The sequence below is a fragment of the Rosa chinensis genome, chromosome 5 (assembly GCF_002994745.2).
Source record: "Rosa chinensis cultivar Old Blush chromosome 5, RchiOBHm-V2, whole genome shotgun sequence".
NCBI lineage: Eukaryota > Viridiplantae > Streptophyta > Magnoliopsida > Rosales > Rosaceae > Rosa > Rosa chinensis.
This window is the reverse complement of record NC_037092.1, coordinates 17,209,385-17,237,068: the sequence shown is the minus strand read 5'-3', so window position 1 is coordinate 17,237,068 and position 27,684 is coordinate 17,209,385. Positions and strand designations below refer to the sequence as shown.

At 39.1% G+C, this 27,684-nt stretch overlaps 2 protein-coding genes across 2 annotated transcripts; one reads left to right on the top strand and one right to left on the bottom strand.

Annotated features, from left to right (window-relative positions):
* Positions 1–10,712: 10,712 nt before the first annotated feature.
* LOC112166831 (transcription factor MYB86) lies at positions 10,713–12,477 on the top strand. The gene is made up of 3 exons (XM_024303757.2): positions 10,713–10,932; positions 11,019–11,148; positions 11,522–12,477. Exons 1-3 carry the CDS (start codon positions 10,803–10,805, stop codon positions 12,276–12,278), a joined length of 1,017 nt encoding a protein of 338 aa, XP_024159525.1. The 5' UTR covers positions 10,713–10,802; the 3' UTR covers positions 12,279–12,477.
* Positions 12,478–21,901: 9,424 nt separating this feature from the next.
* LOC112167474 (NAC domain-containing protein 86) lies at positions 21,902–25,340 on the bottom strand. The gene is made up of 4 exons (XM_024304503.2): positions 25,015–25,340; positions 24,658–24,938; positions 23,523–23,885; positions 21,902–22,321 (listed from the first exon to the last, which is right to left on the bottom strand). The coding sequence occupies exons 1-4, from the start codon at positions 25,169–25,171 to the stop codon at positions 22,079–22,081; spliced, it is 1,044 nt and encodes a 347-aa protein (XP_024160271.1). The 5' UTR covers positions 25,172–25,340; the 3' UTR covers positions 21,902–22,078.
* Positions 25,341–27,684: the final 2,344 nt, after the last annotated feature.

The following is a 27,684-nucleotide window of genomic DNA, read 5'->3' as shown; positions in this document are numbered from 1 at the left end:
CCAAAGAAAAAGAAAACATAGCTAATGAAGGGAGTTGTTGGTCTTTTATATTGGATGCATACACTTCTGTGACCATGTCTAGACTAGTTGTTGTCTGAGATGCGTAATTATGTGTTATATTTGTTCAAGTAAAATTCTAATTTGTGTTTGGTCCAAACTCTAGGTTACTTGATATAGTGGTAATAAGGTTTAATTAGAAGAATCTAGAGATTATCTTTCCTTGTATGATTCAGACTCTATGTATTGTAAACCTCTATATAAAGAGACTCATATTATCAATGAGAATATACAGCAAATTCATTTCAATTTCAGTTTCTCTCTAACACGTTATCAGCATGACGCCCTAACCCTGAAACCCTAAATTCGTAGCCTCCAAATCCCAGAAACCCCTGCAGCCCACCTTGAAGCTTTCAGTTCCAGGAATCCAGAACCGGCAACCCCACCACCAGAACCGGCCGGAAAACCACCGAACCGACCCCAGAAAGTGCAAAAATCCCTCTGCTTGGTTCAAAGGCTTTATCACCGCCTCCTGCATCCATACTCCACCTGATCCCAGATTGCCGGAACCGGAAACTTTAATCCCGGAACCAGCCACCAGAAAAGACTGCAACCGAACCGGTAGAAAAGAAAAAAAAAAAAAAAAAAGGAGGTAGAAGCAGAGCCCAGCCCAGCAGATCAGCCCTAGGCCCACAGTCGCTGCCCTCGGCCCACACAGGTCAGCCCAGAGCCCGTCCACATCAACACTAGCACGTCATCGCCCAGTCAGCACCAATCTCAGCGTCAGCAGCCACGTCAGCTCCACTGGTCAACGTCAGTCAACCTTCCGGTCAACGACCAGTCAACGACTTTTCCGGTTGACTTCCTGCCACTTTTCTGGAGACTTTCCGGCAGTTTCCAGCAACTTTTCCTGCCTTTCCGGAGACTTTTCCTGCATTTTTTTGGCGACCTATTTTCGAGGTATTTTTTTCTAAAAGTTCCCATTTTTTAGAGTTTTTAAATTCAATTTCTCTTCTTTTTATCGGGGACTTGCAACCTTCCTTCTTCTACCCCCCCCCCCCATTTCTTCTTCATAGGGGAGACCAAAAGCCGAATTGTGGGAGTTCGTGCTCACTCCAAGTTTGGAGCTTGTAGAGTCCTCCAAACTTAAAGTTTGTTGAGAAGAAAAACGATCATACATCATTGTTTCGATCTAATCCAAAACCTTTCTTGGAATCGGGTTTTTCTTGGAAGCGACTACGCTCAGAATATCTCTAATTTCTTGGAAGCGACTACGTTAAGAAATTTTATAGTTTTTCGTGGTATCCTTCTTCGCTCCGAAACTAACCATATTTTCTTGTTGTTTTTCAGGATGAGTAACCTCAACAAGTTGAGCTTCGCTCCACTAGAGACAACTGGCGCAGGATACCACAAGTGGGTCCGTGATGTGCGACAGCATCTTAAGGCTGATGAGATCCTGAGTACGATCCAAGAGCCAAGTCAGGACTTGCTTACTCCTCAACAAGCTGCTGCTTTTGAAGCAAATAGAGCTAAGAGAGAGGCAAATGAAGCTAAAGCCATCATTCTCATGACAAGACACATGAATGACGCGCTCCAGAATGAGTACCTCAATGAGGAAGACCCAAGAAAACTATGGGTAGAACTCGAGCAGCGTTTTGGCAACGTCCGTGATTCCCTACTTCTAGACTTAAAGTGAGATGGCATAGCCTCCGCTTCTGTGATTTCAAGTCTGTACTTGACTACAATTCAGAAGCAATTCTATGATGGAATTCTGTGGATAGAAAATCACTGATACGATGTTGATCGAGAAGACTCTCTCCACATTCCCCGTCTCTGCATTGATGATAGCCAAAAACTATCGGATTGATGTCAATGCTAGATGCATCACAAGATTTCATGAGCTAATTGGTGCCATGAAGGTAGCTAAAAAGCACGACAACATACTTGTGAAGAACTATAACTCTAGACCTGTGGGAACCAAGTCAATTACGGAGTCTAATTATAGTCGCGCCTCCGAGGGAGGACCCAACGAGCGAAACCCTAAGAATAGGGATAACTCTGGACGTTCTGGTCCATATTCTCCCCCCAAAGAGGAAGGAAACCGCCAAGATAGGCGTACACGAAACCGTGGAAGGAAACGTGTGAAGAGAGAGAGAGAGAGGCCAAGCCTCCGGTTATGGTGGTAACGCCACCAAAGGCAATAACCGTCCTCAAAGCGCCCCGATCAAGGGAACCTAACCATAATGATGCTTGTCTCAGGTGTGGACTACCAAGACATTGGGCAAGGGCGTGTAAAGCATCCCAGAATGTTGCAAACGCATACAAGATATATCGTGAAGCAAGGGAGGCAAATTACATGGAACAAGAAGATCAAGATGGCGATCTCGATCTAAAGGTGGAAGACTACAAGGATCAAGACCCAGAAATTGGCGATTTTGATTAAGTCTTTTTATTTTCCAAGAGATGTAGGAAATTACCATATTATTTTTGTAGTAGATGCCAATGGTATTAGTCCTTATTCAAAGTAGGCGTACTCAATGTAAGTGTGATGTCTAGGAAGGTTTTGAGATAAGTGGTACTTAAGTGAGTTTTGCTCCACCAACATCTCTCTACTCACCTGGTCACATTTGCATTGGAATTACCGAAAGGAGTTAGACGACTACCATTGTTTTGCATTAGCTAGTTTATTGGATTAGATTTTCTTTGGTTAAAGAAACGATGATGTAATTCCGTTTGGCTTATAAATAAAAGTTGAGTTCCTTTCTTTATGACTTCTTTTTAATTATGAGCTTTTGTTTTAGGAATGGATGAACTACAATGTCTTACGGATAGTGTGACTACTCATACCATTCTACGACATAGGCAATTATTCTTAGAGATGTTGCCTACATATTCCTCTGTGACAACGATGGCTGGGCCATCAGGTTTAGTTCAAGGACATAGAATGGCCCAATTCCTATTGCCAAATGGCACCTTGATTAAAGTCACTGAAGCTCTCTACGCTCCTAAGGCAAATCGAACCTTATTGAGCTTTAAAGATATAAGAGCCAACAGATTCCATGCGGAAACGCATAATGAGAACGGAAAAAAATTCCTTTGCATTACCTCTAATGATTGCGGATGGAAGCGCATCTTAGAGAAGCTTATGTGTCAATCTAGTGAACTTTATGTCACTACAATTCGACCAATTGAATCCAATAATATCATAAGAGAAGATCTCTTAGATTCTGACACATATTGGCTTTGGCATGACCGACTAGGACACACTGGTCATGATATGATGCTCCGTATACTAAAGACTTCACACAGACATCCATTCTTTAGAGTGAGAAGAAGTAAGAATCGAAAATTGATTCCTGGACTTAGCAAGACCTCAACAATTGCAGCATCTGGCGCTGCAGCCGTCTTGGGGCGCCATAGGGCAGCCCAAGTCCCATATGATGACGCCATCAATGGCACCAACCATGAGCACGACGCCATGGTTGTTCCTCCTAATGGCCATGACGCCATACATACTAATTCCCATGGCTCCAACGCTATGATGGGAGATGTAGTCACACATTTTGCTTCTAATAGCGCTATAGACGCTCAGGCCCAACCAAAATCCTCATTGATTGCTTTTAAGGCCCCTCGCTCATTTTGCAATGCCAGTTCTTTCGGGAAATTAGGACATAGACCGTCCTACGCAAAGGATCCCAAAATACTCATTCCTTTCTTACAGAGAATCCAATGGGATATCTGTGGACCAATTCAACCATCATGCAGACCTTTTAAATACTTTATCGTATTGGTTGATGTGTCGACAAGCTGGTCACATGTCACGCTGTTGTCCACTCGAAAGGCTACTTATGCTAAACTCCTCGCCCAGATTATCTGTCTATGGGCCTACTACCCTGATCATCCTATTAAGTCTATTCGACTTGATATTGCTGGGGAGTTTACATCTAAAACGTTCGATGACTATTGCATGTCACTGGGGATTGATGTAGAGCATCAAGTTCCCTATGTTCATACCCCAAATGGTCTCGCATAAGTTGTTATCAAACGACTACAGATGATAGCGCAGACATTGGTTATGCGCACCAATCTCCCTGTTTCTGCTTGGGAATATGCAATATTGCATGCAGTGACTCTAATTCGTCTACGACCCACTGCAACCCAATCTTACTCTGCGTTACAGCTAGTCACTGGGTATGAGCCTGATATCTCGCACTTACATATTTTTGGGTGTGCCATTTATGTGCCTATTACACCGCCACATCGTACTAAGATGGGTCCACAACGACGAATGGGCATTTACGTTGGATATGAATCTCCAACCATCGTCCGCTATCTTAAACCCTTGACAGGCGATCTCTTTACCGCTAGATTTGCGGATTGTCACTTTCATGAGACAGTCTTCCCATCGTTAGGGGGAGATAAGAACACATATGTTCAACAAGAATGACAGGAATTGTCCTGGTATGTCCCCACTATGTCTCATCTCGATCCCCGTACCACACAGTCTGAACTTAAAGTGCGAAGAATAATCGAGCTCTAGAAAGTAGCAGACACTCTGCCTGATGCGTTTTCTGATGTTGCCAAAGTGACGAGATCACACATACCTATTGCAAATGTGCCTGCAAGGATTGATGTCCCAAATAATGAACATAACGCCACTCCTGTGACACCAACATATGGCGTCATTGCCTAGAATAGCAGTGATGTGGCTTCCATGGCCGCATGTCCCGCAAGGAAGCGCAGTAGACAGATTGGTTCGAAGGACACTCGCCCTAGAAAGAAAGCGAATGAGGCACAAACAAATCATTTGATCATCGATACTTAAAATCCGTCTCATGAGAATGTTCCGAATTATGGTTATGTCCAAGAGACATCATTAGGGGACGCCTCAATGTCAGAACCTATCCGGGAGAACGTAGAGATCTCTGTTAATTACACTAGTGTACATGGGACGTGGGAAAGAAACTTCATCATCATTGATGATGTATTCGCGTATTTAGTGGCGCGTGAGATTATTGAGACCGATAACATCGAATCATGCTCCGTTGATGAATGCCAACGTAGAGCTGACTGCTCAAAATAGAAATATGTGATCCAGGCAGAACTTGATTCTCTAGCGAAAAGAAAGGTATTTGGCAATGTTGTACCAATACTGCCCAACACCAAACCAGTTGGTCACAAATGGGTATTCATTAGAAAGCGTAATAAGAAAAACGAGATTGTAAGGTACAAAGCTCACCTTGTGGCGCAAGGCTTCTCACAACACTCTGGAATCGACTACGAGGAGACCTATTTTCCCGTAATGGACATCATTGCGTTCCGCTACCTTGTCAGTTTGGTAGTTTTGAAAAACTGAACATGCAGCTAATGGATGTGGTTACAGCGTATCTATATGGGGATCTAGATACGGAAATATACATGAAGGTCCCAGATGGACTTTAGTTACCCAAATCAATTGGCTCTAAACCACAGAGCGCGTTTACGATTAGATTGAAACGTTCACTATATGGATTGAAACAATCCGGATGGATGTGGTATAACCATCTAAGTGACTACTTGATTAGAAAGGGATATGTCAACAATGAACTATGCCCATGTGTGTTCATAAAAAGGACAAGTTCTGGATTTGCAATAGTAGTGGTTTACGTCGATGACATGAACATAAATGGCACCCTTAAAGAGTTAAGGGAAACCACTGAACATTTGAAATTTGAGTTTGAGATGAAAGATCTTAGGAAAACACGGTTTTGCCTCGGTTTAGAACTTGAGCACCATAGAGATGGTATCCTGATTCATCAATCAGCTTATACCCAAAAGATGCTTAGGTGTTTCAACACTGACAAGATTAAGCCTTCAAGCACCCCAATGATCGTCCGTAGTCTTGATCCAAAGAATGATCCATTTTGTCCAAAAAATGATGACGAAGAAGTGCTAGAGGCAGAAGTGCCCTACCTAAGTGCAATAGGCGCATTATTGTACATAGCACAATGCACAAGACAAGACATCTCATTTGCTGTGAACTTGCTAGCTAGATATAGCTCTGCGCCAACATGACGTTTGTAGGGGCACTTTGATCGGAGTTGTACGGCAGTGGATATTCATGGGTAAGGACTCAAAACTTTGCCCTTTTGTCTGAGTTAGCGAAGACTAGGCCCATCAAACTTCGAAGGATTAAAAATCCTAGGAAGCTTGCTGTTGTGTTCTTCCCGGCAGCTCCTTGTATATGCAGGCAGTGAATTGAACATTCCAAGAGAGGCTTGGCAAGATGCATGTGGCGTGGGAGCTAGAAAAGCATGAGTTTGAGAAGAAGAGGTTCCAGCAGTGTTGTATATTGGTTGAGATTTGTGAGATAAGGGGGTTTGGACAGAAGATGAGTTTGAAAGGATGGAAAACTATGGATGGATGTGGGAGAGAGGAAGCATGGGAGAAGAAGAGTGCTAGAGAGCTTGCTAGCACACCCCGTTCTGCTCCCCTTGGTTAATAGCAGTAGCTATTTATATGCAGTTCCAACAGTTAAAGGATTTTGGTGGAAGGTCTCTACTGCTGGGTAAAGAGATGGCTTGGGTTAAATGCATGTATTGGATTTTGTAATGCTTCTTGGTCTGTCAGGTCTTGTCTAAAAAAAGAGTATGGAATAGGCTTGGCAGATTTTCTGCCATGAAATCTGCTACTGGGATTACAATCCCAAGATTGCTGGGATTATGGGTTATGTTATGCAGCTAGGAACAGGAATCCTATGTTTAGCATTTACTATTTTGTTTGGTCCTAAAGGATTTGGGCTTGGGTTTTTGGGCTCTCTCTCTTCTTCACTTACCCATATTACGAGTTAGGCCGTTGGGCATGAATTTTGGTCCCAAGTCCAAATTATCAACGAGCCTAAAACTAATAACGGGCCTCATGCAATTCCGTTACCTTCCACACCACACCCATTCTTGTAAGCCCCAAGTGCGTGAATGTGGCTTGGGTCCACGTGCGTGGCGTGATGTTTGCGAGTGTAATTTGCCTCGAAATATGAATTGGGCTTAAAGCATTAATTGGGCTTGTTAGCTGGAAATTTGGGTGTCAACAATGTCATTGGACTGGTGTTAAAGATATCTTTCGATACCTAAGTGGTACGATCGATATGGGCTTGTTCTATCCCTACAGAGAGACGATGGATTTGGACCCATTGAGTGCCAGGGACGCCACACATGGTGGACTATGTTCCCTCTCCCCATCCCAAAACGATATAAGTGTTTTGGAAGGTTTTGCTGATGCTGGGTACCTCTCTGACACACACAAAGGTCGCTCCCAAACTGGTTATGTTTTCACCATGGGAAAGAACGCGATACCTTGGAGGTCTACAAAGCAGACCTTAGTCGCTACCTCTTCGAATCATGCAGAGATTATTGCTCTTTACGAAGCAGTTCGTGAATGTATATGGCTTCGATCCATAGTTACACATGTTCGAAGCAATTGTGGTCTGGAGTCTACCACAGATGAGCCAACAAGCATTTATGAGGATAATGCTGCTTGCATTGAACAAATGAAACAAGGCTACATCAAAGGCGACAACACCAAGCACATATCGCCTAAATTCTTCTACAATCAACAACAACAGAAGCTCCTCAAGATCAAAGTGAACCAAGTTCGATCTGAGGACAATGTGGCAGACTTGTTTACTAAGTCATTGCCCAAATCCACGTTCGAGAAACATGTGGCAAGAATCGGCTTGCGAAAATTATCTGAACTCCCATGATCGTAGTCATCAGGGGGAGATTTCTACATGTTCGCCTCGAAGCGTGAAGGGTATGTTGTGCTCTTTTTCCCCTTCGACCGAGATTATTTTTGTCCCACTGGGTTTTTGTTACTCGGCAAAATTTTTAGCGAGGCAACGAGAGAAGCACCGCGTTTGGACAACACAAAGAGGAGTGTTCAAGTAAAACCCTAATTTGTGTTTGGCCAAAACTCTAGGTTACTTGACCTAGTGGTAATAGGGTTTAATTAGAAGAATCTAGAAATTATCTTTTCTTGTATGGTTCAAACTTTATGTATTGTAAACCTCTATATAAAGAGGCCCCTATTATCAATGAGAATATACAGCAAATTCATTTCAATTTCAGTTTCTCTACAACAATATTATATTTATTTGTTTATTTTTTTTGTAGAAGTGATCGTTATATTATATTTTCATAAATATGAAAAATTTGGAGTATTGAAAATAGAACATAGAAATGCACCGCAAGATCCAGGTGGTATTCGGCGAACCTACGAATGATCCATAGGGTAATGAAACAACGTGGTAAATGTTTCAGACTTGTTGCCTCTATTTACGGTTAGCTGTGACAGAACATGTGAAAGCATAATTAAAAAGTAACCCACTAATTACTGTCATAAGAATCATACATCATGAAAATAATGTAATTTCTCCAAGCATATCGAAGACCATCATAAACTTCAGACATGCATTTATTTATTTTTCGCTTTTGCTGTTTGACTTCGATTGGTTTGTAACTTGTGATGGGACAATATTTGTTATATAATAATGTCCCCATGATTGTTAGATGTTTTTTGGATTGCACTAGTCAACTAGTGAATGATGAATTTTGCCATTCATTAAGGAAGCTTTAGTCCAAATTTAAAAAGCTTCTAGAAAAAATAATTCATACTATACAGGCTTATGCAGTACTACTAATATATATATATATATATATATATATATATATATATGAAGCTCCATGCATGCATGGCTAGTTTCTCAGACCAAAAGGAAATGAAATAATGGAAAATTCAAAGACATTATAATTACATTCCCATTCGTCGATCTCGATCTTCTTTTGCATATCCATCTATATATGATTGGGGATTCAGAAGGAATGCAAGAAGCTAGCTATTTTGAGAGTATAAAAATTGCCTCCCACAAGTTTTTGCAAAGCAAATTATGTAGTAAGTTTTTGCAAAGCAAATAATGTAGTACTTTTTTGTTATAGAAAATTACAGCTTGGCAAAGCAAATTAGTGATCAAGTCGAAAAAAAAAATAAAAAATAAAAAATAAAAAAAGCAGAAGTTCTGTGATTGCATCCTCGTTATTGGGTGCAATATTCAACCCATGTAATGAGTCAGTAATGAAAGTGGCAATAAGCTATTGGAGGCTTACGAGAGAAGGCCAACAAAAAGCACTCGATTGATATGTAGTGGTCCTTCCAGCCATGAGTGCACCCCAAGTTATAACAATCCAGCACATTCCCCATATGTATGGCATGGTGTTGCTTTATTGAGCTTTGGGGTTTACTGGATTTTTGGTTCCGTTGAGCTCTACTTGATCTGGTCGACAAACATCAGTTGGGAGGCAATTACGTAGGTGGCGATGATAAACAAATCTTCCTTCGATGCATGAATGAAAGTTAATTTTGTTATCATATAATATACATGTGGGTTTCCTGTAACTTTGAAAACCAAATTATAAAACCAAAGTAGAAAAGATTCCTCATGCTCTATATGTGCCTTGCAGAATGAAAATCTTGGAGTTCTACAAGTAGAAACTTTGAGGGGAAAAGTAGGGGTATGCCGGCCGTATGCATAATTAATTACTATGATAGCTTTAATCATTTTGATCCACTTATTTAAGAAATATTATTTTAAAATTTCAAAATTGACCCTTCTCAATGTTGAAATTATATGCATTCATACAAGGATAATCACTTAATGAACAATTTAAGTGACTGTAAGGAATAAGTGAACTTCAATTGCATGTATTAAATTTAAATACTGAAAGTATACAACTCAAAATTGTAAATTTGTTCTTAGATATCATTTTCACGTGTCATTTACAGTTTCTTTATAAAATTATAGTATCGTTTGAATAAGTAAAACTGTAGAATCATAAATGAGCCTGATGATTTTATTCCAAAAAAATTCACACTTCTTATTTTTTCTTTATCTTGTGGTAAATTATACTTTGCAGGAAGATTGCACTAAGACTTTCTTGCCAGGCAGTGGTTCATTTTCTATAGTTTGAACTTGTTTTTAGCTCATTTTTATTAGGGAAAAATCCTCATATGATACTTGGACTATTGTCTAATGCACATCTTAAACTTTCAAAACTACCCTGATGGTACCTGAACTATTGCTCCGTTTCTCCAAATGGTACTTCCATCCAATTTGCCGTTAACTTTGCATACGTGGCTCATTCCTATAGGATGACATTCATTTCCCAAAAAAAAAAATTAATAGGCAAAATTAACTGCAGATTGGATGGAAGTACCAAATGGAGAAACGGAGCAATAGTAGTTCAGGTACTACGAGGGTAGTTTTGAAAGTTGAGGTACCAAAATGTACATTGAACCATAATTCAAGAATCATTCGAGGAATTTCCCCTTTTTATTATGTTTTGTTTAGCTCACTTCACAAACCTACAAATACATATACAATATGTAAGTGAGCTCTACGTGGCGTGTAAATAACTTTATTAGAGGAAGCCGATTCTCTCTCTCTAGGATTTCTTACTGCATGTAGTGCTTAAATTTTAGACAAAAATATGGAAGCTAGCTACTTGGCCTTTGTGACTTTGTCAAGCATATGCACAGTATCATTGTTATCCCTTTCACACTAATTAACTAATCAATAATTGACTATTGCTTCTTAATTCTTTGGACCATCTATTTCAGATTGGAAAACTGAAATGTTATATACTTCATTAAATTAATTAACGTGTAGTTTTATAAATCAAAAGTGGAGAACCTTTTCGTTGGAGTCATGGCCGCTTATATATGACAAATGTGGAGCTGAAGAACTCTCGAGGATCAGTGGGTGAACGGTTGCTGAGATGGGCCATCGGTGCTGTGGGAAACATAAGGTTAAGAGAGGTCTTTGGTCACCGGAAGAAGACGACAAGCTCATCAAACATGTCACCACCCACGGCCATGGCAGTTGGAGTTCTGTCCCTAAACATGCAGGTATATATATGCCCCATCTCTTTAAGGGCTTGCATGCGTTTACTTTCACATGTATTGAATTGACTATTAGTACTGGCCGGCTGCAGGGTTGGAGAGGTGCGGAAAGAGTTGCAGGTTGAGATGGATAAACTATTTGAGACCAGAACTAAAGAGAGGCTCCTTTACGTCTGAAGAAGAACAGATTATTATTGATGTCCACAGAATTTTAGGCAACAGGTATGTAATCGGCTAGGAACAGTATGTTGTCTTTTATATCGAGTTACCAACTATACCGTTATAGAATATCTACACATTCTCATATCACATTAGCTGACCACACAAGGTGATATCTGTTAAAGGGTAAAAGCGTTTAGCACCCAGGTAAAGTCAGTGTACGTAGAAATATAAAGTGGAAAACTATTTTCAAACAGACTGCATTGATCAGTTATATAGAAATCAGTAGTATATATTCCTCTCTTCTTCTACCTTGTTCATCTTCTTCAGCCTCCTCCAAGATTCTTCAAGCTCTTTTCAAATCCTAGAAATTACATCCATTATTTTGGATCAATGGTTAGTTAACACATCATGCTGTTATATCGTGTACGCACAGATGGGCTCAGATAGCGAAGCATCTACCTGGAAGGACAGACAATGAAGTGAAGAATTTCTGGAACTCTTGCATTAAGAAGAAGCTCATGTCACAAGGTTTGGACCCGCAGACCCATAACTTGATCTCTTCTCATAAAAGGTCAGTAGCTTCTAATAAGATTGCAGGCAGTAACGCCAAATTACAATCCCACATCGATCAAAAGAGACCAGTTTTCACTGTGAACAATATGTCACAGATAATAGATTCTTCAACGGAAATTAATTACTCTATTTCACCACCTATTGTACCATTTTCCAATGCTCAACCTCCCACTGTTCAACCCATAATGGCCACACCCATAGATAATCAATATCTTGTTCACAACCCTAATTCCGGCTGGACTAGTGTTACCGATATTCCAACCTTTCCCGATAGCACACAGAGCATCACCTCTGCATCTTCTTCCTCAGCGTTTGGGCACTTGGATGGTAGTAATTGCATCTGGGCAGCTGGTGCCGATCCCTTTGAAGCAGCACCAGGAGCAATGGAGCTGCAGGGAGAGCAGTCAAAAGGACAAGTAGTACAAGTAGAGCAAGAAAAGGAAAAGCTCCTGGAGATGGAAATGAAGGCTATGCAGGACATGGATATTGCTGCTTCGTTTGATCAGAGTTCAAGCTTTGATTTTAGCCTTGTGGAGTATTGCTCTACACTAATGTCTGGAGTCGTGCCTCATGATCATGTCAACTATTCTGCCGCTGACTTTACATGGAACTTTTAGACTCGCTATATGTGTGCATGTATATAACCTTGGTTATCTGTTTTAGCTCACCGGTTTGAAATCATGACTTGATGTTTTTGGAATAACTTTATAAACGCTAGCTGTGTGCGCATGCATGCGTGATCGAATGGCCAGACTTATTGAGGTGAGCTCAGTAGGTGACTGCTTTAGGCAGCATTTTTCGAACTTAAATCCTAATTTTCGAGTTAAAATATGGTTCGAGACTTCGAGTACCATTCAAAGGAAATAAATGTCATGTAATGGTCCGTACCTCCATTATCTCGTTTTTTTAAGGGGAGTGATTTGGAACTCCAAAAAACAAATAAAAAATACTCAACTTTCAACTATATAGAAGTTCAGTGTGTATGTCATAATTTGTTTAAATGTGAAGTACTAAAGTCATTTTACTGCTTCATGCACCGTGAATATTTTTAGAGTTGGAACTCTGTTATTATAATATTTAGTCTTTTACTTATTCAAATATAGGCTCAATTTCGGGTACCTTAAATTAAATTAAAAAATTGCTTAGCAGATAAATTAAGCAGCAAAAGTTTCTTGGTGAAAATTTCTGAAGTAACGTAACTTGTTACAAAAGTTAATTAACTATTTATTATGATAAACTGCTCTCATAGGTTAAAACGAGAGTTGCCTATTACTTCAGTTTTTCAAACTGGGCCGCCAAGTTCACTACCCAATTTCATATCAAGTAATTGATTCATATATGTGATATATCATTATCCGGCAGAGATATGGCACAAGATTGAGAAAAATGCGAAAAAAAACATCGTCCATCGAGCTTGAATCTACGCTGCACAGTTAATGCATGTGTAGTGATTATTAAGTAAACTATATAAACTTTTAAGATCCTACAGCGAGCTAGGTTATATCTAAATAATCTAATCAATAGTAAGGCGGAATGAAACAAACTGAAGGCTCTAAATTTTCAGGTTATAGGGCCAACTTATCTAGATCGGTTGGGTATGGGCTAATTCGGTTTTGCATAATACTAAACTCATGCTTTTTTTTGAACCAAGTAATCATTCATTCATCTCAAGCTAGAATGACACAGATACATACCTTCCCTTGCCAACTCTAGGGCAAGTTTAGGACGTGGTATGCTAGCACCACCCATTAGACAATCAGTGCTCATTTATTCAAAAACAAGCCTATAAACAATGAAAAAAGAGCATAGTACATAGGCATATTTCAACGAAATATTAAATTTCTTTCTTGCGATCCAAGCTAGGACTAGGAGGTTTGGGTGGGTCATTCCTCCTGGATCCCAAATTCGAAAGCCCATAGACTCATAGCCCAAAACTTGAAGTCCCAAAACATGATTGAATTGGACCACCCAACTTTGTGTGGACACCCAAGAGGGTTTAGTCACCCAAACAGAATTAGGCCTCCAACGGAAATTGGGCCACAAAACTGATTTGGGCACCCAACCCAAATTGGGTTCACCCTTTGCTGCACTGTTCCCGATTGCAGTCTCCATACAGTGGTTCCGGCGAATGACGTTCGACGTCCCCTTACAGCAGCGTCTTCGCCTCTCCATCTCCCCGCCGTTCATTATCGTGAGTCCAATCGTCGCAAGAGCAAGCCTTGCCATTTTCCTCTCCAACCTGCCATAACCTGTCAAAACACATTTGATCCACTTCAAGCCAAGTTCGCCGTCAGCCTCCCATGTCCAAACCGTTGCCACAACCGTCACAATACAGATCGGACTACCGCCAAATTTCCTCTGTTTTGGGCCCATAAATTTCTCCTCATACCTAATTGATCTGTTTGTTCCGCCATCAACAAAATCAGATTGTCGATCATAATCGGCCAGACTCTCCAATTTTCGGCAGCCTTAAGCCGTGCTCTGGATGGCCTGACTCAGCCCCAATCAACTGAAGAACACCGCTTTGCAACTTGACACTGAGAAACAACTAGATTTCCCCATGATCTCCCACACCAGTTTCCGGCACCCACACATGCGAGATTGTACTTTGGTGAGAGGAGGATCGATTGAAAGCTTGTCGAAAAGAATTAACATTGGATGGTTTCGAGAAGGCAACAAGATGCAGAGAGGGAGGGGCTCTACTTGGTGTTAGCGTCAAGCGCCGTTGATAGAACCCCCAGCCATGACGGCTACGGTTTGAGAGAGAGCGGAAGAGATTCCGTCTCATAGTGATACAAAATAGATCTATGTTACTCCATCGATGGTTACAATGAGAGTCGACAAATTATCGAAATGTATTTTATACTAAACTCATGCTAATGAACACTCTTACCATAATATTGTTTTTTCTTTCTTTCTTATTTTGCTGTTATAATACTGTTTCAATAACCATCAGAATTTTTAGGTTATCGGGCCAACTTATCTAGATCCGTTGGGTATGGGCTAATTCGGTTTTACATAATACTAAACTCATGCTAATGAACACTCTTACTGTAAAAGTAAAATTGAGATTGGAATTGGTGTACTCATTTTATTTCATAGTCCTTTTATATATGGAGAGAATTACAACGGAAATATCAATTACAATGATGACATTAAATGCTAATTGATCTGTAATCGTGTTGATGGATGGTAATCACTGATTTCTTGATTCTCTCTCCGTCAGTCGCTTTGACAAAGGCACATAATATGTTTTTCCTTTAACACTCCCTCTTGTGCCAAGTCAAACACGAAATGGTGCATGAGTTGTTGCCTCACTAAAAACCTTGCAAAGTAACAATAAAAACCATGTGAGACAAAAAATAAACCTTGGTCGAAGGAAAAGAGCACAACGCTCCTTCTACATTTGAGAATGACATGTGTGTGTTAGACTCCCCCTGACGTCTACACCTCCCCCTGATCTTTACATTAATCAAGGGAGCTTGGAAAGTCTTCGCATTCTTATGATTTTCACATGTTTCTAAAATGTGGCCTTAGGCAGTGATTTGGTGAACAAATCTGCCATATTCTCCTCAGACCTTACTTGATTCACTTGAATCTTGAGGAGAGCATGTTGTTGCTGATTGTAGGAAAACTTTGGCGATATGTGTTTTGTATTATCACCCTTGATATATCCTAGCTTCATCTATTCGATGCAAGCTGCATTATCTTTATAAATGCAAGTAGGCTCTTCAGTGGTAGAACTCAAACCACTAGTCCCTTGAATATGTGTAATGATAGCTCTTAACCATACACACTCACGAACCACCTCATGTAGAGCAATGATCTCGGAGTGGTTCGAGGAGGTAGCCACAAGGGTTTGCTTGGTTGATCTCCAAGATATCGTCGTGTTCCCAATGGTAAATACATAACTAGTTTGGAAACGACCTTTATGTGGGTCAGAGAGGTACCCAGCATCAGTAAAACCGACCAAAACGTCATTTGGCATTTTAGTGTAGTGAGTGGCGTTTTCGCCATCAACATTTCCTTTAGGGATTGCAGTTCCATCTGCGGTCCCTCTTGTCTCTCTGTAGGGAAAGAACAGTCTCAAGTCAATGATTCTTTTTAGGTATTGGAAAATATTCTTGATACCATTCCAGTGATGTTGCGTTGGCGCTGAGCTTAATCTAGCTAACAAGTTCACTGAGAATGCAATGTCTGGTCAAGTACATTGGGCTAAGTACAATAATACTCCTATTGCACTTAGATAGGAAATTTCAGCTCCTAACACCTCTTCGTCATCTTCATTTGGACGAAATGGATCTTTCCTTGCATCCAAACTTCGACCGATCATGGGAGTGCTAGCAGGATGCACTTTATCCATGTTAAATCACCTGACTTTTGGACATATGCAGCCTGGTGGATTAGTATTCCACAAACTCGGTGTTCTAGTTCAAGGCCTAGACAAAATCGTGTTTTTCCAAGATCCTTCATCTCAAATTCGGATTTCAAGTAGCTCGCGGTTTCTCTTATTTCATTAAGAGTACCTATTAGTTCATATCATCGACATGTACAGCTACAATTGCAAATCCGGAACTTGTTTTCTTTATGAATACGCAGGGGCATAATTCATTGTTCTTATATCCCTTTCCAATCAAGTAGTCACTTAGACGGGTATACCACATTCTTCCGGGTTGTTTCAATTCGTAAAGTGAGCGTTTTAATCTAATTGCAAACACACTCCGTGGTTTAGAGTCACTTGACTTGAGTAATGTAAGGTCATCAGGCACTTTCATATATATATATATATATATATATATATATATATCTCTAAATCTAGATCCCCATAGAGATATGCAGTAACCATATCCATGAGCTGTATTTCCAGTCCTTCGGAAACTACCAAGCTAACTACGTAGCGGAACGTTATAACATCAATTACGAGAGAGTATGTCTCCTCATAGTCAATTCCAGGGCTTTGTGAGAAACCTTGCTCCACAAGGCGAGCCTTGTACCTCAGGACTTCATTATTCTCATTACGCTTTCTGACAAAAACCCATTTATGTCCTACAGACTTTACACTTGGTGGGGTCAGCACTACCGGACCAAATACCTATCTCTTTGCCAGAGAATCTAGTTATGCCTGGCTTTTTTCTTTCCATTTAGGCCTATCTACTCTTTGTTGACATTCTGCAAAAGAGCGTGGTTCGATATCATCGTGCTCTATGATTTCTTGAGCAATAGTATATGCAAATACATCATCAATGTGTATGGAATATGTTTCTATCAACTCATACGCACTCTCATAATCCATTGAGATTTCTTTGTTCTCTGGAATCATTTCAAACATCGGAGCGTACTCCAGTATTGATTCATGGACATAACTATAATCAGAGACAATCTCATGAGAGGGATTCTCTACATTGATGATTAATGGATCGGTTTGTGCCTTACTCCCCCTCTTCTTCCTTGGGTGAGTGCCAATCGAACCAAGTGGCCTCCCCCTCTTCCTTTGGGGAACCACGGCCTCAACCACACCTCCACTAAGTGTGGTTGCAATGCCTCTATCTGCGGCACCGTTCCCCTTATTGGGGACTTCTAACCTTGCAGGCACATTTGCAGCTGGTATATGTGATCTCGTCACTTTTGCGATATCAGTAAACGTATCAGGCATCGAATCTGCTACGTTATGAAGATCGATTATTCTTTTCACTTCACTTTCACATTGTGAAGTGCGGGGATCAAAATGAGATAGAGTGGGGACAAACCACGAAAATTCCTATTGTTCCCTTGGAAAATCCTTTTTCTTATCTCCCCCTAACAACGGGAAGACTGTCTCATCAAAATGACAATCCGCAAATCTAGCGGTAAAGAGATCACATGTCAAGGGTTCCAAATAGCGGATAATTGTTGGAGATTCGTATCCAACATAAGTACTTAATCGTCTCTGAGGACCCATTTTGGTGCTCTGTGGGGGCGCAATAGGCACATATACTGTGAAACCAAATATGCGTAAGTGTGAAATGTCAGGCTTATATCTAGTTACCAACTGGTACGCAGAAAATGGTTGGCTACCTGTGGGTCTGAAATGAATAAGTAAAGCTGCATGAAAAATTGCATAACCCCATGCAGATATAGGTAAGTTGGTGCGCATAACCAGTGCCCTAGCCACCATCTATAGCCTTTTGATGGTGGCTTCTACGAGACCATTTTGTGTATACACATGGGGTACAGGATGCTCTACATCGATCCCGATAGACATGCAATAATCATCAAATGCTTTTGATGTAAACTCTCCAGCGTTATCAAGCATGATAGACTTGATAGGGTGATCAGGGTGGTGAGCCCTTAAACGTATAATCTGTGCTAGGAGTTTTGCAAATGCAACATTTCTTGTGGACAATAAAGCAACATGTGGTCAGCGTGTCGAAGCATCTACCAGAACCATAAAGTACTTGATATGGTCCGCATTCTGGATGGATAGGTCCACAGATATCTCCTTGTATCCTTTGTAAGAATGGAATGTTTTGTTTTGTGTCTTTAGCATAGGAAGGTCTCGATCCTGTTTTTGCTAAAGAGCAGGCTTTGCAGAAAGAGTGATGTGCCTTTGAAATAGTCAATGTGGCATAATGGGAGGGAGGTAGTGTTTCTGGTACTTCAGAAGGCAATGACTGCATTTGAGCAGTACTAGGACCGACACCTTTCAATGTGGTGGATTTTTGTCCCATATTATTTTTCACTCGAAAAAAAAGGGATGTCCGTATGAGTTCTTTAAAATACGGATCATCATGTCACGACAGGGGTGCCCTAGGCGGTCGTGCCAAAGCCTATATGAGTCATTGTCCCACATTTCATTGTTGGTGACAGCATAGGATTCAATGATCCGAATCGTAGTGAGATACAGTCTACCAGATTGACTCATAAGTTTCTCTAAAATGCGTTTTCTTCCACATTTATTAGAGGTAATATAAAGGTATTTAGTTCCATTCTCACAGTGTGTTTTTACATGATAACCGTTGGCACGAATATCTTTGAAACTTAACAAGGTTCGATTAGCTCTTGGTGCATACAGAGCGTCTGTGACATTAAATATATCTCATATTCTTTAGAGTATTTCTATTTTAGGTAGAATGATAATCTTTTCATTCAAATAATTTTTTTCTTTTTTCTAGATGTATTGCTTTACATCTTTATAGTGCTATTTCGAACCATGTAAATATGTATATAGTAAATAAATTTGAATAAATTTACTGTTTTAGAACAAAATTCAAAATTTATTAATAAGCCAACGATAATCAAATCAAGGTCTTGTTCAAAAATCTAATTCATCAAACTATTATTGAAATAAACTTTAAGACCAAGTAATAGTCTAATTAAAAATGAGGCATTATGCCTTCACAACTGTTTTTGAAAAATAAAATAAATAAAGCAGATCAGTCAAAATCTGGGGCATCGGTTGACTGAGCAAATTCCTTGTTGCCATTAAAGTCTGCAATTGTGAGGTTGACGTCTTGGTCATGGCCTTCTTCTTCCATATAGTGAGCCTCTTGTTCTTTAGACTCTCGATACCTCTTGAAATTGGCTGCTACTCTGTTGCTTGCTTGGCAGTTCTTGTACCAATGCCCAATGACGACTCCCACACCTATAGCATGGTTCATTGTCAACTCTTTCCTTTTTGACAGAAGGATTCTTAGGTGCCTTTTGCACGTTGTTTCCCTGACCCCTACTTCCCTTTCCACGTGGGGCATTGTTGCCACGTGGGTAGCGATCAGCACGTCCAAACCCCTTTGCATTAGAGTTCTTTTCACCTTTCATTTTTCCATAATTAGCCTTGGGAATTTTCTTTGTCCCAGTGGGCCTGACATTATTGTTCAAGAGAACCTCATTATGCCTCTCAACCACTTGTAGTAGGCTGATCAACTTATTGAAGGTTGTGATTCTTTTGTTGTCATACTGCAGCCTATACTGGTTTGCTAGTATAAGCGTTGAAGTAGGAAAGGTGGAAAGAGTCTTGTAGATCCTATCATCTTCTGTGATTTCCCGTCCACAGAAATTGAGACGTGCCTTTAAGCGCAACATGTCCTTGTTGAAGTCATTGACCCTTTTATAGTCAAGCAAGCGGATTCCATTCCACTGAATAGCCAGTTTTGGAAGCAAAGTGTCATGAATGTTCCCAAAACGTCCCTTAAGGGCATCCCACAGTTCTTTGGGTGTCTTCAAGTGAAGGTACTCCTAGCGTAGGCTAGGATCAATATGTCGCCTCAGAAACATTAAGGCATTTGCTTTCACCTTATTAGATAGTTCATCATCTTTGGGGTCGGTAATGATGGCAGTGTAGTCTTTTGCCACAAAGGCAGTTTCTACATCGGAAGCCCAACGATGATACTCAAGTCCTTCTGAGTCCAAGATGTCAAATTCAGGTCGAGTTGGATCAGCCATCTACATAAACAAGAGGGAAGATATAAATTACGTAGTCATAAAGACATCCACGTGAATTATTTTCCAAACATATGAATTAGATTTCAAGACCAAGATTCGTAATGGTCACATTGTTTTTCAATGCTATGTGAAAATACTTTATCACGGTAAGTGTGTGTGTATAATGCGCATGAATTTTCATTATCATGGCAAAGCGGATTGTATATGTTGCATTCTAAAAATAACCATAGCACATTTAAACATAGCATATATAAAAATAAACTACACGGCATACTCAAATTTCATTCATATACAACAAATTATATACTACACATAATCATAGCAATAATATATCATACATAAAATAAAATGTGAACAATAGCATAATACAAAGCATGCGTGGCATAATTTACATAAGCGTAAATAAAATAAAATAAAAACATGCTCAAAATTTCATACTAAAAACATAAACAATAAAATATAGAGCATGCTTAAAAAATAGTAAACATAAATAAAATTCACATGCTTTAGATTCCACAAATATATATATAACACATATAATAAGATATATGAAAAATGGAATATAAACAAGGCAGCCAATATATATATATATATATATATATATATATAAAACATACTTGATTTCGAGAAAACAAAACAATTCTAGCGCACGCGCGTGTTGATGCAGGTGTGCGTAGCGATGTTTTTGTGCTTAAAAAAAAAAATGACCCGCTTCCTCTCTCTTTGCAACAATAGGCCATGAGGCCTTTTTTTTTCTTTTCTTTTCTTGGCCTGCTTTTTTTTCTTTTCTAGGCTTGTTTGTTTTTTTTCTTTTCTTTGCTTCTTTTTTTTTTTCTGTGGCCGCAGGGCCTGTTTTGTTTTTGTTTTTTTTCTTTTGTTTGGTTTGGACTGCATTCTTTCTTTTCTGGGCCGGGTCACATTTTTTTTTTTTTTTTTCCGATCTTCTTCCTCCTCTGTCTGGAGTGCAGGTGGTGGTAGGACTACTCCGGGTTTCAGGGCGCTGCAGCAGGGCACGCTAGGATCTGGGCGGAGGCGCTAGGGCACAGGTCGGGTCGAAGGCTCTCTGGGTCTGTTCGACGGTGTCGGTGTGGATCCGGAGAAGTGCAAGGCGGAGGCGCTAGGATCCGAACGTGTAAGGCCGAGGCTGTGCAAGCCGGTGGGCAGATGCGTTGCAAACACTGGGCAAGTGCAAGGCGGAGGCCGGTCTGTTGCAAGGGAGACCTGTGTTGGGTGGGCCGGCCTTGTTTTTTTTTTTTTTTTTTTGAATTGGTGGCGGTACAGAAGAAGAACAAGTTTTTTTTTTCTTTTTCTAGGTTTTGGTTTTTTTTTTCGACGGAAAGAAACTAGAAAACTATGTTTTTTTCTTTCTTGGCTATTTGCTCTGAGCGTGCTGATAACGTGTAAAAGTAAAATTGAGATTGGAATTGGTCTACTCATTTAATTTCATAGTCCTTTTATATATTGAGAGAATTACAACGGAAATATCAATTACAATGATGACATTAAATGCTGATTAATCCGTAATCTTGTTGATTGATGGTAATCACTGATTCCTTGATTTCCTCTCTGTCAGTCGCTTTGACGAAGACACATAATATGTTTTTCATTTAACACTTACCATAATATTCTTTTTTTTTTCTTTCTTTTTTTTCTGTTGTAATATTGTTTCAATAATAATCAGCTCATCCATTTCCATTCCCAAAATTGACTCGATCGAGAAGATTCCACACCAACAATATGAGAAAAGGGGGGAAAATCAAAAGGAAAATTACAAAAAAGAAAAGGAAAAAAAAAGATTGTATGCTTTGACTCATCGTCATTCTATATTGTGAAATCCATTATATATAGCCTTATCATGATGATCTCATTGCTGGCACATATAATCCGCACCACTTCTGGTTATTTAGCCGAAACCAATTTTAGCTCCTACCTTTTTTGTGTCAATGAATTGTAGTATGTTTGAAGATATATGGGTCATGGGTGTTAGCTACTGTAGTACTTAGTCTTGCATGGGGCGGGCAGCGTGGTTGTTGTCTTGAGAGGAACACAAAGAGAAGATCTCTTCCAATGTTCCATTCATGTAGTCCTTCAATCTGTCGCATGACATGTAATCATCGATGATTTGGGGCTTTGATGTGTTTGTCTCTGCAGCTAAGTTAATCATCGGGAAGTCTTCAAGCTCCAAAGGTGGGTAAGGAAATTGGTAATTCTCGAAGCTTGTATCGCTCGGCATATATGTATCCTGCAATAATTTGACAATGCATACAATGAATTTCCCGCAGGATAACATGTGAATAAAAAATCAAGATGCAAAATGTAACGCAAGAATCATGGATTTTAGAGTGAGAGAAGTACAAGAAAATATAATGATGAATGAAACAAGATTACACGAAGAAGAGTATTGTAAAGAATTATGAGTTGGCATGAAGAGCAAAGATAATTAAGTTTACAAATGTTACTTTAGGAAATTTGTATATGGTGTTTTCAGAAATTGAATGGTGTTTAATCCGCAAGAAAAACCATTAATTATAGGACGGACGTCTAAGCTACAAAACTAGAAGTTCAGTGTAGGAAGGAAAAATGTATCAGACATCTCTAATACTTTTTCTGGATGTAAAAAAACCGAGTTTCATTAATTTTTAAAGAGAATCGGGGATGAATTTAAGGATTCAAATTATCAGGAACATGATTAAAAGTAATTGAGGATAGAGAAGTCTGACTGAGAGGAACACCGTGAGGAAAATGGGGAAGAAAGATGTTCAAGTCAGTCAAAAGAAGTTATAGAAGATGGTGAAGAAAGCTTCACTCGAGACTTCGAGTCAGTCTAATAAGAATTTTTTAGAGGTAAGCTTCGCTTTAGCAAAAGATGGGTTATATATCACTCCCTAACTTTTGTTACTTTAAGATCAAAAGAAAGAAAAACTACGATGTCTCGTTTTGTGGGCCACTTCCAACCAATCATGGTAGGGTTTGCGCGTGTTTGAATGTGCCCTTGGCCATGATGATTTTATGTAAGACTGATTATTAGCTTGATCTTCAAAATTATATATGTGAAGTGTGAACGCCAAGCAGTAGAGTATATATAAAAGCCATTGGTTCTACAAAGTAGGCAATGATATCAGGAAGATTTAAAAAAGAGTAAAAAAAGAAAAGAAAAGGAATCCGTTTTATGTTATGTATATACAATTTTATTTCAGAGATCTACAACACTATAAGATCCTCGTCGATCAGTAAACTTTAATTTTAATATATAGACTAATTTATATCTCGTATCATCTTTCTATCATAAGAAAATATAGTTATATATCATGTGATAATGACTCTATCAGTGCATACCATGTCACTCTGTATATGAGTGTCTAACATGAAACCATATATGTCTAAATGTAATATGTAGATCAAATAATGAAAACATATGTTAGCGATTGCACTTGTATACAAACCTGAAATAGATTATTTGAGGAGCAGTGGGCACCAAGAGAGTAGAGATTAGCTGAACTGTTAGCTTCATCAGAAGCAAATGGAGCTTGTAAATCATCTGCTATGCCAGTTTCAGTAGGTGTCCCTTGAGTGAGATCAGAAGAAGAGGTATCAGAGAGAAATTTGGAATAATCAGGATTAGAATAATTCTCATAATCTTGATCTGTTTCTATCCCTCTTGAAGCTTCTCCCTCGTTAATGCCAGTACTGGTGTCTTCCCTTGATTTTTTTTCGTTCAAGAGAGTGTTTTTAATCGTCTTTTCTTCTTTGTTATTCTTGGGTATTTGGATTGTCTTTTTGAAAATGCGGCACAATGCATATGAATCCTGGGTTCAAGAAAATCAAATTCTGTTAATATGGCATGTTAATTAAAATTACATGTGCAATGCATGTAAGAAACATAAGGAAGACTAAGATTGGAAAGCAAGTCCAGAAAGAAGAGGGAAAAAACTAAAGCACAGATATATGTGTATGATTTTAATGCGATCTTAAAAAAGATGGTGCAAGTACAGCTAAAGTATAGACGGAATAGTCTTTAATCATCATGCTGATAAGCTATTCCTTTAAAAGGACGGGAAAAAAAAAATCAAAGGAACAAAAAAGAACAAAGATCGACCAGTTGATGATCAAATCTACTTTATTTGAGTCGAATCGAGACATAAAAGACGATGCATGAGATCAAACAGTTCGATCATCAAGTACTACGTACTGTTCCTAGCTAGCTTACACCTTACACCTTATATAGGGCTAATTTTGATGGTTTTTCGAAGTTTCCTAATTATATCCCCTTGAAGTAATACAGAAAACATATATTGGGTAATTAGGGGATTTTACATATCATTAGCTCAGTCTCTTCACAAATGTTTCCAAAGAACCAAGAACTCTTGCATGCTAACTATCTAGCTAGAGGGAATTGAATATAAATTAACGTTAATATCTTTGCAAACCCTAATTTTCTTTCTCTTGGGAATTTCACTAAACCCTAATTAAAGCCTAGGTACTAAAATGTATATCAAACAGTGGAGATCCCTCTCCATGTAATCAGATCAAGAAAAATCACAGATTGTAAAGAATTAGAGCGCGCTGCATATTAATTACCTTTAGAGATGATGAGGGACTGCCACACACCGAGTCGGTGAGCCGGTACTCATGCATAACCCAGTTGGTTCTAATGCCATGAGGAGCTCTCCCTCTATAGTACACCAGTGTCTTCTTCATCCCAACCGCACGCCTGTTACTGTTCACTGCCCGGTCTTTTCCGGTGGCTTTCCAGTACCCTGCCCGAGTAGCCCGATTCGTTCTTGACCCATTCGGGTATTTCCTATCCCTCGGGCTGTAGAAATACCACTCCATATCCTTGCTAGGCAAGAATGACTTATCTGCGGTAAACAAAGTAAATATGTCAAACATGATTAATAGTGTAATTGTTTACACAGTACAAAAGAAATGACTTACCAGGCAAATCCCATGGTTCACATTTGTAGAGGTCGACCTCTGGAATAATTTCAAGCTCAATGGTGCAGCCATTGATCTTTCGGTCCAGATAGTAAGCAACGAGCTCTTCATCAGTTGGGTGGAATCTGAATCCAGGAGGAAGACTCATGGGTGCCATTGCAGTACTACTTGAGAGAGATGAAGAAGCTCTACAGAGAAATTTAGAGAGAGAGAGAGAGAGAGAGAGCAAACAAATGGAAGGTGAACTGAACTGGCTTGTACGATAATGGACTATATAGGGCCACTGTTGGTCCCAAAGATATAGGATGATTGGCCCCTGATTTCAAAGGTATTACAGGCCGAAGAGTGGTACGTGATGTAATTGAGATGGGGAATGGAGGTGGAAAAAGAGAGGGAATATAAGATGGTGATGTTTGGATCTATGGCTTTTGAAGAGATTCTATGTGTAAGGGTTTGTGTGAAAACCCAGAGGGAGGGGATAAGAAGCTTCGCTGCTTTTGTCTGCTCACTAACTAACAAAAATGAAGGGGCCTCAAGAAAGGCTCTGTGGTCCACCCAACCGTCCATACCCTACAACACGCAATACTATGACCTAGCTTAGCTCCCTCTTAATTTAATTGCATTCAGAATCATACAAATAAAATAAATAGTTATATACTGTGTACTTTTCTGAGCCGATATTTACTCTGATTCCTATCTTGTACTGTGAAAATCTGACGGTACCCTAATTCCTCTAAGGCCTCGTTTGGTTCATGGAAAGGAAATCGATTCCCTTGTCTTTCCCGTGGAAAGAGAAACTAAAGTTTCTGTCAGATTTCATTTCCTGTGTTTGGTAAAGTAGGGAAAACATCCAGGAAAGATCATTTGATTTCCCTTCCGATGTTTGGTTGGTACAGGAAATGAAAGTAAAAATATATCAATGTTTCAATAATACCCTTATATTTTAAAATAAAAACAACTTGAAATGAATTTTCAACACTACCAATAAGGGTACTCAAGCAATTAATGCTAGGGTATTATTGTCTAAAATTATTGCAATTAACACTGGGAAATGAGATGGAAAACTCAATCCCATGAAGTTTGAGTGCAATGAGTTTACCCCCCAACTTTCTTCTATGTCAGGAAAGCATTTCCTGACTTTGTGGTTACCAAACAAAGGAAAGGAATAACTTTCATTTCCCAAGTCCTCAAATCCGCGAAACAAACGAGGCCTAAGAGATGAAAGTATCGACATTTACCTAATATGATTACCCATAGTTTGGTAGTACCCTACATGGATTGTTATCCATATTGGAATTTACTCAAGTTTTGAATTTTTCCCTCTGTTTTGAGATGTAGATCGCCTGAAAAATTATACCAAAATTAAGTATATACGTATAAATTATCTATTTCATTCTTATTTCTTTTGCATAAACAATAGTCACATAACCACCATTTTCTCAATTACATGCACCTATCGAGTCATTTCTTACTATTTAAGATTAACTTAACACAAGTGTAGAGATGAAAATAACTCCTCACACGTAAGGAACCAAGTAGTTTTCATAGGAGAATGTCTTTTGTCATGAAATAAGAACTCATTGCGCGCTCTATATGATTACACCATTTATCTTCATACTCTTCATTTCTTAACGTGAGCTTTCACTTCTTCACATTTCTGCTACATTCTTTCTTTTCTTTTCCTTCATTTCTTAGTTTCCCGCCACCCCATGCGCCAATCGGATAAAAGAGAAAGCTGTTTAAGATTTCATGAATCACATTAGGGGGAATGAGCAAGAACCCTAATTATTTAGTTGAGCATTTTTATTGTCTGTTAAAGTAACAACACTAGCGTAGGGGACTGATATTAGTGAAGAGAACTAGTATAATTAATTTAAGCTCATTGATCATGAATGTTATAAAATAGCAAAGAGTACAAGAAAGTTGATAGATATATTATATATAGTTAAAATATATAAATAGGAATAACCCTTTGCAGACAATTAATTCTCAATCATGCCTTGAAAGAGAAATATCTAGTAATTTTCCAGAAAATAAAGCTATAAACTATGCATGTATTTCTACTTTTTTTATACCATACGATTGTGCGATAATTTGTGATCTACTTTTTAGTGTAAAAATCAATGGGAACATGACACTATACATTCAAACTGGCATGATTGTGGCTCCAACAATCATTTTCAAAGTAATACTTCTCAAATCAAATGGACCCCGAAACCAAGTCTATTTATACGTACTTCGTGCATAATTTTGAACAGATCAAAAGATGTAATGCATGTTAGGAATCACAGCATCAGATTATACTTTTGAACAAGTTTTATCCAAAATTGCACTTGGACATGAATAAAAAAAGTACTGGATAGAATATTACATCATCACAAAACGTATATGGATGATTTTTATTCACTAGTTCTTTAAATTTTTTGCTTTACATGATTATATGGATGAGTTTGATGGGGTATATATACCCAGGGTATAAGCTGGGGCCATGAGATAAATTCTGATGATCATCTTCTCTTTAGTTTTTTTATTTTTATCACAAAGGGAAAAGAACACTTTTATCATTCAACAGTTGATTGGGGACCCATGATAATCATCTGAACAAATACAAATCTACCTGGCTCACCGTCACGGTCTTCTTTTTCTTTTTGGATGATTTTTCCTGCCATC